The 13016-nt window shown below is 44.7% G+C and overlaps 1 protein-coding gene across 11 annotated transcripts in view; it reads left to right on the forward strand.

Moving 5' to 3' along the window:
* Positions 1-13016, forward strand: part of SUGCT (succinyl-CoA:glutarate-CoA transferase) — a 965969-nt gene that overhangs the window by 26473 nt on the left and 926480 nt on the right. For all 11 annotated transcript variants that reach the window (XR_004538045.1, XM_033930269.1, XM_033930264.1 and 8 more), the window contains exons 2-3: positions 8886-8937; positions 10263-10336. Coding sequence is in view for 10 of the 11 variants with exons in the window: in XM_033930261.1 (XP_033786152.1) it covers positions 8886-8937; positions 10263-10336 (126 nt within the window). In the remaining variant the exon portion in view is untranslated. The remainder of the gene's footprint in view (positions 1-8885; positions 8938-10262; positions 10337-13016) is intronic.

Raw genomic sequence — 13016 nt, forward strand, 5'->3', positions numbered from 1 at the left:
CATCAGGATATTCAGGATGTAGTGCACGCTCTGTGGAAAGTTCCAGACACTCCTTTTCGCTTGACGTGGTCCATGGCCAGACTCTACCCCATATGGGGATAGAGATACCTTTAAGTCTCCTGTGGTTGATGCGATGGTTTCAGCTATTGCGCAAAGTCATACCATGCTGGTGGAAGGCAGCTTGGCCCTGAGAGACCCTCGGGACCATAAAATGGAGGCTCTACTTAAACGAAGTTTTGATGTGGCTGCCCTGGCTGTCTAGGCAGTGATTTGTGGCGGTCTGGTAGCCCAGGCTTGTTTCTGGTGGTTTGAGAGAGTTCTTGACCGCGAGTCAGCTGGTCCTTAGTGGATCAGGAAGTTGTTAAGACTGAGCTGCTACTGCTACTACTTATCACTTATATAGCGCTGAAAGGCATGTGCAGCGCTGTACATTTGAAATTTATAGACAGTCTCTGCTCAGAGGAGCTTACAATCTAACTTGGACAGACAAACATGACATATAGGGTTGGGGATGCAGAACCCAAGGTGCAAGAAGTTAGTCGAAAGCACTCTCAAAGAGGTGGGCTTTTAACTGGGCCTTGAACACTTCCATAGATGGAGCCCGCCATATGGATTTGGGTAACTTGCTTTAAGCATACGGCGCAGCAAGGAAGATGGGACGAAGTCTGGAGTTGGCAGCCAAAGAGAGGGGCACAGAAAGGAGGGACTTACCAGCTAAGCAGAGCTCACCAGGGGGGGAGAATGAGTTATCATAGGGAGAGATAAGTGAATAGAGATAGTGAGGGGCAGCTGAGTGAGTGCATTTGTAGGTAAGCAAGCTGGGAGCCTCTTATCTCTCTGATGCCATGTATGATCTGTTGTGTGCCTCGATCAAGTCCATGGCTCTTGGTGTAGCGACCTGTCATACCCTGTGGCTTTGGGGTTGGTCGGCATATGTGGCATCTAAGGCTAAGCTCAGTAAGTTTCCCTTTTGGGGCTCCTTTTCGAGGTGGAGTTAGATAAGCTTGTTCAGGCCTTGAGTGACTCTAAGGTGCCTCGGTTACCAGAGGACCAACCTTTCCAGGCTTCCCAAGATGGTTCTGCCCAGGGAGGTTTGAGTGACTTTCATAGGTACTGCCCTGGCCGGGGTGCAACCTCTTTTCCTTCCAGTGGACATTTATTCCAATGCATGCAGTCCTTTTGGGGGGCCCGCCAGGGGAGGAGGTGTTCATGACTCCTCCGGAGGTTCCTCCGCCGCCTGTCTGGCCCAATGACTAGTTGCGGATCCTTGCCCCAGTTGGAGTCCCATTGCGGGAATTTTACCAGGGAATGGCTGAGATCACAACGGATCAGTGTGTCCTAGAGGCTCTGAAGTTTCCCGTCCTTTGTCAGATCATTTCCTCTTCTCTCCTTGTCTGGTAAATTGGAAGAGGAGGGCTTTTCAGCAGGCACTGCTCAGGTTGCTAGACCTCAAAGCGGTAGTCCCAGTGTCTCCTCAGGAGATTTGCACCAGCAGGTACTTCATTTACTTCGTGGTACCCAAGAAAGAGGGGTTTTTCGGCCCATTTTTGATCTCAAAGGGGTCAGCAGAGCACTCTGGGTTCTAGCCTTTCATATGGAAACCCTGAAGTCCGTAATTCTTGCTGTCCAACCGGGGGAATTTCTGACTTCGATTGATCAATCTGATGGAGGCATATCTGCATGTTTCCATTCGGGCCTCCCATCAACAAATCATGCGTTTGTGATTTTGGGAGAGCATTGTCAGTTTTGTACGCTTTCTTTTGGTCTAGCTATGGTGTCGTGCACCTTCACCAAGATTATGGTAGTGGTGGCAGCGGCCTTGCGCAAGGAGGACATTCTGGTGCATCCTTATGTGGATGATTGGTTGATTTGAGCAAAGTCATTGCAGGAGAGTTCCCAGGTTATGGCTCAGGTTGTGGAGTTTCTGCAGTCCTTGGGTTAGGTAGTCAACCTGTCCAAAAGCCGGTTGACTCAACACTTGGAGTATCTTGGCATTCTTTTGGACACCAGCTTGGGGAGAGTTTCCGGAGGCCAGGGTGTGCAGTTGCAGATGCAGATTCGCTGTCTGATGGATTGTCGATGTTCGCTGGTTCAAGACTTTCTGCAGGTCTTGGGGTCCATGACGGCCTCCTTGGAAGTGGTCCGGAGGGCTCAGGCTCACATGTGTGCTCTTCAGTATGCGCTTCTTTGGAGGTGGATGCCACAGATTTACGATATGGATTCTCAGATTCATGATATGGACTCTCCAGTCCCACTTTGGGGATTATTTTTTTGCAGCCTACGCTGGTGGCTCTAGTCTTCCAATCTGGTTCAGGGAGAGAGTCTCAATCAGCCCCAGTGGACAGTGCTTCTCACGGACACCAGTCTCCTCGATTGGGGAGCTCAGTGTCTCGGTTGCTTGGCTCAGGGCTGCATTTTCACCATTTGAGGTGTCCTGGTCAATCAATGTTCTGGAGACCAGAGCCATTCGACTAGCATTGGTGGAATTCCATTCCTTGCTGGAGGGCAAGTCAATTTGAGTTCTCTCAGACAGTGCTATAGCAGTGGCCTATGTCAATAATCAGGGGGGTACCAAGAGTCATCTGGCGCTGGAAACCTCCCTGCTCATGGAATGAGCGGAGGCTCATCTTTGGGACATCTTGTCCTCCCACATTGCCGGTGTGGACAATGTCCAGGCAGATTTTCTCAGTTGTCTTGTGCTGAATCCTGGCGAGTGGTGTCTCGTGCTGGACGCTTTCAAGTTAATTGTTTAGTCCTGGAGTTTGCCGAAAATGGATCTCATGGCCAAAGCGCAGAGGTTCTTCAGTTAGTGCAGGGATTGTCAGGCCGAGGGGTTGGATGCTCTGGTGCAGGCTTGGCCAACGGATGGCCTGCTGTATGTCTTTCCTTTGTGTCCTCTGGTGGGCAGAGTTCTTCGGATTGCCTTGCACGGAGGCCACGTGATTCTTGTGGCTCCTGACAGACCCAGGCATCTGTGGTATTCAGATCCTTTTCCGCTGCCCCTCTTGCCCGATCTTCTGACGCAGGGTCCTATTCCAGTGTTCTTTTTTTTCCTTTTCCTTTATTAATAATTAAATGCATTTAAAAAACAACTGTCATATATGTGGTCTCTTGTGTGGTAAGTGGTTGGCCTCTTCTCCGGATGGAATTCTGTTCTTGGGCTGAATCTTATGTTTGGTGAGCGTGTGCTTCTGCTTGTGGCGGCCCTTCAGGGGTCCTACCCATGATGGGTACTGCTTTGGTATGTCCCATCCGTTGGAGGGATGCTAAAGAAGGAGAAGTTAGATAATTACCTGCTAATTTTCTTTCTTTTAGTCCCTCCAGATCGGCACACACTCCGCCTTCTCATTTTGTGTGGTGTTTTCGCGAAGAGTATAGGTTTTCCTGCCGGAACTGGTTGTTTGGTTATTCGAGGAGTTTAAAAAGCAGCGGCATTTGGTTTAGCTAGCGAACTGTGGGGTGTTTCTGAAAGGTTCATGTTCTAATCAGTATCCTTATAAGTGGGGAGTTGGGATTTTATTGTTTTTCAGCCTTGTTGCTTTCTGCTTGGCTATTTGTTAAGACTGATGATAATAGGGACTGCACAGCTCACTTGTACTGTAGCCAAAAGTTAGTATCTCAGTCTCCACCTGCTGGCAGAGGTGCGTAAACCTATCCGTTTCTGTGCCGGTCTGGAGGGACTAAAAAAAAAAAAAAAGAAAATTAGCAGATAAGGACCTAATTTCTCCTTCCTTTCTCAGCAGTGTAAAGCTCTTCAGTGTACAGTATCATTTCTCATTCAACTCAGCAGTCCTCAATGTTTAGTCAGTTAGTCAGCTTTCAGCAATTTCAAAACATGAATGATTTCTTTAGCCACGCCAGATATTAGCTGTTCCTTTCTCAGCAATGTAAGGCTCTTCAGCACACTGCCTCAATCAAATAGTAATTGGCTTACCTTAGCCAGCAATCCAATGCTGTATCTGGTGATCGTGTAGTTTGTTTATTAAAATCTTTCTATACCTCCTATAAATCCAAAAAGGATCAAAGCTGTTTACATCACAACTTAATCATATTTATGTCTTAAACAGTGTTTAATGTGTTATGGTTTTATAATATCTATGTTGTTTTTAGAAATTGCTTAGATTTAGGCGGTATCTAATTTTTTAAATAAATAAACAAATAAACAATGTGTACAGCAGGCTTCTCAACTAGCCAGACTCTCTCTCTCACAGTCTCTCTGGAGGTTTCTTCCCGGAGCCCTTTCTCCCTGTAGGGCGGGGGTGTCAAAGTCCTTCCTCGAGGGCCGGAATCCAGTTAGGTTTTCAGGATTTCCCCCAATGAATATGTATGAGATCTATTTGCATACACAGCTTTCATTGTATGCTAATAGCTCTCATGCATATTTATTGGAGAAATCCTGAAAACCCAACTGGATTCTGGCCCTCGAGGAGGGACTTTGACACCCCTGCTGTAGGACTTCTCCCCACACTGAACAGATATCCTTCTTTCCAGCTGAGTCCCGCCTTTCTGCTTCAGCTGGGCTACATCATTCTCCCAAGGTGCCTCAGCAGTAAGCTGCAGAGGCTCAATGCCTTCTGGGACCTGGAGTCCAATTGCTCTTGGGCTAGCTCCCCCTGCTGTTCAAAGGTATAACAGTATCATTCCTGAGGGAAAATCCCTGACCCCCCTCACACCCACTTAACCAGTTTCTCTAACCCAGTCATTTTAGGGGCTACCAAGGATGTTTTGGTTTATTTTAAGTTGCCAGTGTGGGCCCATGTCAAAGGCATTGTTGAAATTTTAGTAGACCATATCCATTGCTATTACTTAATGAAACTCTCTTGTCACCCTGTCAAAGAAATTGATTAGATCCGTCTGACAAAGACCTGTCTCTAGTAAAACCATGCTTCAATGCAGTTTCTGGTATCCAATTATCTTCCTTTGTAGCACACACACTAACAAATATGAGGTGTACAACAAACCCACAAACATGGAGTAAATGCTATATCTAACACATTAAGCATAGGCAGGGTCGGTTTTAGCCATTGTGGGGACCAGGGCAGAAATTAAGAAGGGGGCCCCTTCCCCTTCATGATCTTCCCACCATTACTACCATACATAATACAACTTTAGTTTAATTCTTTATGGTGGGGGTAGGAAACACCTACATCAACAGTAAAGTTAGAAAAGGGTCATTAAATCCAGTGGCATACCTAGTATATATGATAGCTAGTGCTGATCATTTTTTAACAACCCTCTCCTCTATATAAAAAAGTTATTTTTAGTAATAATCCATGAGTCACACAAGAAAGGTGCACCTAGGAAAAGGCAGCATCTTAAACACTGCAGTGAGCAACACACACATTGTAAAACTAAACAAGCCAGATCCTGCACAGTCAGTTGATCCTGTACAGTCGATGCTAACAGAAAACCATGTCCTTTTCAGAAACACAGAACACAGATACACCCTCGCCCAATATGAAATAATTGCAAACTAAAAATAGAAATATGTAGACAAAAGTTAAACTGAACTGCCAAGAAACCAGACTGCATACAATGCAACACCACAGAAACAGTGACACATGTCCCCTAATACTGTGCAAAATATAAAGACAGTAGATCTAAATTTGAAATATAGAAATAAAACAAATAACGAGAAATAAGGAAATACCATTTTATTGGACTAATCACTTCGCTGTCCTAGTCCAATCCATCATCTTATCCAGACTTGATTACTGCAACTCCATCTACCTAAGCCTAACAAAGAAAAGTCTCCTCAGACTCCAACGGATTCAAAATACCGCGGCTAAACTAATCTTCACAAAGGGCAAATTCGACCATGTCTCCCCGCTTCTGTCTAAACTTCACTGGCTCCCAGTCACCCTCAGGGTTCGCTACAAGTGCGCCTGTCTCACCTTCAAATCTCTTCACGGCATCCTTCCTCCCCTCTTTCCACTATCCTGGCTCTCGAGTACTCACTCCACCAGATCCACTCAGAAATTTAAACTATCCTTCCCATCTCTAAATGGCATTTCCCATACAGGAAAACTTGGAACATCCCTCCTCTTCAGGATCACCGAGCTGTGGAACAGCTTCTCCACCCATCTTCGGAGTTCGACTTCCCTCCAACACTTCAGAAAACATCTGAAAACCTGGCTCTTCTCCAAAATGTAACCACCCCCCCATCCCCCATTATTCAAAGCCCTCTTTCCTTCCTATCTAACAGCCCTTCCCATTGGAGTTCCTTTCTCTATTTTAATTCCTGTAAACCGTGTCGAGCTCCACTTCCGTGGAGATGACGCGGTATATAAACCTAAGGTTTAGTTTAGTTTAGTTAGTTTAATCCATTTTTCAATTAGCTTTCAGAGACCAAATCTTTCTTCAAGACAGTACAGTAAACTGCTGTTATGGTAACATGTCCTGACCTGAGGAAAGGGGTTTAGTCCCCCCAAAATTGTCTTATTTCTATTTCCTATTTATAAACTTTTATCAATGCAGTTACAATTCTACTTGATTCTACATAAAGCAACAAAAAAATTTTTTCTACCTTTTTGTCATTTCTGCTTTTAATCATCTTCTGTTTGCTCTCTTCTTTCTATTCTGCATTTGTTCTCTCCCCATTCCATGCAACATCTGCCTTCTCTCTTTTCCCTTTCCACCCAGTCTCTGCCATCTCTCTCTCTCTCTCTCTCTCTCTGCTCCTTCCATCCACTGTCCACCCTCTCTCTCTTCTATATGGCATCTTCCATCTTTCTGTGTCCCTTCAATAAACTGTATGTCCTGTGCCCTTTCTCTCCTTTGTACATCATTCATTTCAGCTTCACCCCCGCTCCATTTTTTTTTCTCTATCCCTTTTCCTTATGCTCTGGTATCTCTCTCTTCTCCTTCTTTCCTTCCCCACCCCATTGTCTGGCATCTCTCTACTCCCCTCTCCTATCTCTCCCTCTCCCTCCTTGCTCTGGCACCTCCTCTCCTTCCTTTCCCTCTAGTCTGGCTTTTGTCTCCTTAGTTTCCCTTCCCTCCCCCATATGCCCTGGCATCTCTCCCTCCCCCTCCATGGTCTGGTATCTCCTTTCCTCCCTCCTATGGTCTTGGCATCTCCTCTTCTCTCCCTTCCCTGGTCTTCCTTCTCCCTCCTTCCCTCTCTCTCTCTCCAATTGGGTTCAGCAGCAGCATTTCTCTTCCCCCTCCCCCCACCTGTCTCACACACCTGTCGGCAGATTCACTACAGGCTAAGGCAGGAGATAGGTCAGTGATGGAAGGAAGCTTACAACTTGTTGCTCTTGCTTGCTTCGGGCCTTCCTCGCTGCCGGGTCCTGCTTTTTTGGAAACAGAAAGTAGTCAGGACCTGGCAGCGAGGAAGGCCTGAAGCAAGCAAGAGCAGCAAGTTGTAAGCTTCCCTCCCTGCCCTATCTCCCGCCTTAGCCTGTAGCAAATTGAACCCATGCTCCAGGGCTCTACAGTAGCACTGTGCGTGCCGGCTTCCCTAACCCCCCTTGGGACATAACTTCTGGTTTTGGAGGAGAATAAGGGAAGAAGCCGGCACACACAGTGTTACCGTTAGAGCCCCAGAGCATGGGTTCAAGTCACTTGCTGGCGCTTAAAATAAAAGGTCAGGCGGGAGTTGAACACTGAATTTCCGGCCTGGAGAGGTGAGGTAGGCTTCCTTCCCTTCGACTCACTTTCTGCTTTCTCTCCTGCTGCAGCTGCAGCCTATAAACCAGGGGTGTCCAACCTGCGGCCCGAGGGCCGCAGGTGGCCCAGTGAAGTATTTTGTGCAGCCCCAGTCTAGGGCAATGCAGTGTTTTCCTCTGCTGCCCCTATTTGTTTACCGTCTTGCCGACTCCCTGCTCTGTCTTGCTGCAGCGTTTGCACATTTGTGCGTCCCAAGAAACATTTTTTTCAGTGCGGCCCAGGGAAGCCAAAAGGTTGGACACCCCTGCTGTAAACAAATTTAACATGTGCCGCGGGGCTCTAACACTGCACGTGCCACTGATGGCTTCCCTCCTCCTTCCTCCCCTCATTACATAACTTTCCCTTTCGTTGATGGAGGAGGAGGAAGAGGGAAGCTGGCAGCGGCACGCACAGTATTAAATTTGTTTACGGGCTGCGGCAGCAGCGGGAGAGAAAGCAGCAAGTGAGTCGAGGGGAGGGAAGCTTACCTCATCTCACCAGGCAGTCAGGGGCCCCCTTTGGCTTTGGAGCCCAGAGCAGCTTCCCTGTTTGCTCCCCCCCTAACACCGGCCCTGAGCATAGCTACCAAAGCTTAAAAAAAGGGGAGGAAGAAGTTTCAGAACCTGAAGTGAGCCAGGACACAACCAAAACAGTCTAGTTTGGCCATCTAGGGTTCTGACCAAAAAGCATTTTGCTGCAGACCAGCTGGGTTGCCCTTTTGCTTGTTGACTTCATCTAGGGTTGTGAACATTATTGTCTTGGCATTCTCAGCCCTGGGGTGTGGAAGTCTTAACCCTGGGATTGAATTGGGGGACTGGCACTGAGGTACACAGTGCTTGCCTTCTGAGCCACTATATGATTTTGAGGGGACCAAAGATCCACTCTTCATAGATTATTTTTCAGGTGCAAAAAATAACTACAGAGCTGTTTTAAATAGCTCCTATAACTAATTAGAACCCTTCTGTGTTAGATTTATGTCTGACCAATAGAAAGCTTTCTAATATACCATCAGTATTTGGTCTGACCATTAAAAAGCAACTTGTACAGTGGCTTTTATACAGAATTATTCTGGGCTTATATTTTAAGAATATAATACAGAATCTATATGACAACAAGTGAATGAATGAGGTTGTGTTTATTGAAATGTTTGAGGCCTTAATGATACCTATAAATTTGCAGTGTTTAATTCTGCAAAGGCAGGATTTTTAATTATGCTTTCTGTATTGTGGCAGGCATTGGCCTAGTGAGACCACTGGAAGGAGTGAAAATCCTGGACCTGACAAGGTTTGATATGTTTTTATTCAGAGTTTATTTTAGTTCAAAGAAATACTGAAGGTCGGTAGTCAAGATTTGTCTTTGTAACTTCAGGAGTTACGAAGAAAAATTATGTATAAATTATTTTAAATTGTAATTTGTGTACCACTTTTTTTTTTTTTTTTTAGTTGTGTTGACAAAATGTAACAGTTTTATAAATGAGCGTGTAGAGAAGCTTGCAGTGTACAGTTAAAACTTTTATTTTTACACTTTACTTTGAAAAATTTTTTATTGATGAAAACATAAGAGCAAGAGCTTACAAAACAACAACAAAAAATAGCAATTGTTACAGAACAAAAGAACAAACAGAGAACCATAGAATACAACTGTAAGCAGTATCATAAAAAAAAAAAGTTTTCAGTATGCTATACCAAACTAATACCATCCCTTGCCAACAGTTAAAACGTTTTTATCCAGACACTGCCAATATTCAACACTGACCAAATAAAATTAATCTGCTTAAATTGGGCTGTTTGAAGGGCCTCTGAAAGTTCTCAGCACAACCAACAAAGTTGGGGTAGTCTCCATCGAGGGTTATACACTTAGTCCAGTAATTTTCTAATTTTTTTGTTTCATATTTTTCCAACAGAATTAAAAAAGTGGAAAATCACTGGACTAACCCCCTCTTCTATTAAACTGCACTAGCAGTTTTTAGTGCAGAGAGCTGCGCTGAATGGCCCGCGCTACTCCCGATGCTCATAGGAACTCTATGAGTGTTGGGAACAGCGTGGGCCATTCAGCGCAGCTCCCGGCACTAGAAACTGCTAGCGCAGTTTAATAGAAGAGGCCCTTAGTGTATAACCCTCGATGGAGATTGCCCCAACTTTGTTGGTTAGAAACATAGAAACATAGAAGATGACGGCAGAAAAGGGCTACAGCCCATCAAGTCTGCCCACTCTGCTTACCCACCCCCTGTCTATGCCCTAATGACCCAATTTCCTTATCTTGACCCTCGTAGGGATCCCATATGGGTATCCCATTTATTCTTAAAGTCTGGCACGCTGTCTGCCTCGATCACCTGCACTGGAAGCTTGTTCCAATGATCAACCACTCTCTCTGTGAGAGAGTTGTGCTGAGAACAACAGTCCCATGTACAAATAACTAGGCAACTCAAAGGAGAGCTATCTTCAAGTGAGTATATTTAGCAATCCGACTTAACCAGATATTCAGTCCACTTATCCAGTTATCCTTTAATTAGATATTGGGCTAGTGAATATAAGCCACACATTAACCTCATTACCCTGCCTCCCCCCCCGTCAAGAAAAAAAAATAACTGTAAACTTTTTTCATTCTAGGGTACTTGCAGGACCTTTCGCTACTATGATTTTAGGAGATCTAGGAGCAGAAGTTATTAAAGTGGAAAGACCTGGTAAGATGTGTCTTTGTTTAAATCTATATTTCTATTTATTTTCTGAACTATAAGATCACTGACGTGCTGCATGCAGTGACAACAATAAAATAATACTCATTTAGATGACACAGTAAGGTAGTGTCTCGCAAACATTTTCTGCCACGGCACACTAAACTTGGGGCTGTCTCTTCAGGGCTTCTGAGCATGTGCGGATGTCAACCTTTGCATGACGTCATTACATCGACATTCATGCATGCTCAGAGGCCCTGTAGATGCGGCCTGAGCTCAGGGGTCTTCCAAAACCTGGACAAACTGCACCCAGTTTGCAATATACTGTAGTAAGGGATCCTTTTATACAGTGGGATAATTGGAATAAGTATAGTGTTCAAATTTTGGATTAGATTGCTTCTTTAAAGAGAGAGGTTAAGAAAAGAGATAAAATTGCACCTTGGTTTAATAAAACAATGCTACAGTTAAAACAATAGTACAGAAACTTTGATCATATCTGACAAAAAAGTGGCTATGCCGACGATAAAACTGGAGGACTCAAATTATTACATATAAAAGACAAAAATGATAAAGAAGAAATATTATTCAGAATTTGATTGGAAATAGGATGTTAGATGTAAAAATGTATTTTAAGATAGCCAATCAATTATTAGATACAAAGAAAGTATCTCAATTAGAGATGACCCTATTTTTTGCTCCATAAGACGCACCCTAGATTTAGAGGAGGAAAACAAGAAAAAAACATTCTGTACCCAGCCCCCCTCACTCCCTGCCAGGCTCTGCACCCAACCCCACACTCCTTGCCAGGCTCTGCACCCTGTCCCCCCAGTACCTTTTAAAATCCCCCCTGTACCTTTTAAAAACACCCCTGCCCCATCCTACCTTTTAAAAACACTCCCCTGTCCCGTCTTACCTTTTTAAAACACCATTATAGCCTGGTGGTCCAGCTTGTATCGGCATGGGCAGGAGCCAGCTTTCAAAGTTGATGCCTGGGCCTGCGCCGCTTCTTGAATTGCTGCCGTCAGTTCTCACCGTTTCTCTCTCTATCTCTTTCTCTCTCTCTCTCTATTTCTCTTTTTCTTTCTCTCTCTCTCTTTTTCCTTCGTGTAGTCCGGCGGTATGTTTTTAGTGGCAGTCTGCAATCTAGGTGCATCTTGATGATGTCAACATTGTGCATCAGGCACTAATATATATATTTTTTCCATGTGCTTTGCTTGAATAATGCATTATTGAACATCAAAATATAGAAGCCTTGTTCATCTATATGCAGATGCCTCAAGCACGCCTAAGTGATGCCTATCTAGCGTCCAGCTCACGTTCAATAGTAGACCTGCTTTTTCAAGCAATCCTCTTACTAAAAAATAGAGGATTTAGTATGCAATATATATTATGGGGTTTTTTTTTCATCTACTTTGAGGAACATAGAGGCCAAAAGAGGAATTGGTTAAGTGTTGAAGATACATGTTTGATATTTATTAGAGAATGATATGGTGGCTGTTACCCACGGCTAGCCGCTGGTAACCCGCTGAAATGGTGGGAGAAAGAAAGTGGTTTCTGTGGGTACAGAGTCAAGGCCATTCACTGCCCCGTAAAGCGGTGAATGGCCTTGTCTCTATAGTTAAGGGAGGGAATGCTGCATGGTCCACCAGCCCCCTCTCTCCTTCCTAATGATCGCCACCGTCCAGCCATCTCCCTCCCTTCCCCTCATCTTTGTGGCAAATTTTAATTTTCTCTCAACAAGCAGCCGGAACCTTGAAGTCGCGTGTGGCTGCCGGAAAGTTCTCCTCTGACGCAACTGGAAACAGGAAGTTGTGTCATAGGAAAAGTTTCCGGCAGCCGCACACAACTTCAAGGCTCTAGCAACTTGTTGAGAGAAAAATAAAAATCACCAGCGAGGGGAAGGGAAGTCAGCTTCCCAAATGAACGGCAAACCTGGAAACGGCAGGGCTTCCAAGCCATCGGAGAATGCCTTGAGTAATGACTCTAAAATGTGCAATACAAATCCTTACTTAAATGCAGACAATGTTTGCCTTAAAGATGACACTCTTGAGGCTGTTATTTTTAAAAAAAGAAGAGCGAGGAGAAGACGCTGAAGGGAAATGGGGAAGAGAGAGATGGGAGAAGATGCTGAAGGAAAGTGGGTAGGAGAGAGTGGAACAGACACTGAAGGGAACTGGATGGAAGGAGGGGATAAAAGAAAAAAAGGCACATGCTGGATTGGGGAGACAGATACCAGATCTGAGGGGAGGTTAGGAGGAGAGAGAGGCTAAAAAACCACCTGGGGAGGGAAGGAAAGATAGAAGGGAAGAAGACAGAGATGCCAGACTGTGGGGGGAGCAGAGGGAAGAAGATGGGTGCCAGATGGAAGGGAGAGGCACAGTAACAGAGCATATGGAAGAGTCAGAGAGAAGGCAGACAGTGGATGGAAGGAATTGAATGAGGAGAAGATGAGGAAAGCAGAAACCAGACAACAAAGGTAGAAAAAAAATTCTATTTCTATTTCTTTTTTTTTTTTGCTTTAGGCTAAAGTAGTATATTAGTTGTGTTGATAAACATTTATAAACAAAGCCCTGCCAGCTGAAGATCTTTCTCTAATTCGGCAGCCAGAACTTTGATTTATAAAATGACAATTGTACAGCATATTGTTTCTTTTTATACTTTAATAAAATAAGTTCAGTATAAAAGTATT

This window comes from Geotrypetes seraphini, chromosome 2 (assembly GCF_902459505.1).
Source record: "Geotrypetes seraphini chromosome 2, aGeoSer1.1, whole genome shotgun sequence".
Lineage (NCBI taxonomy): Eukaryota > Metazoa > Chordata > Amphibia > Gymnophiona > Dermophiidae > Geotrypetes > Geotrypetes seraphini.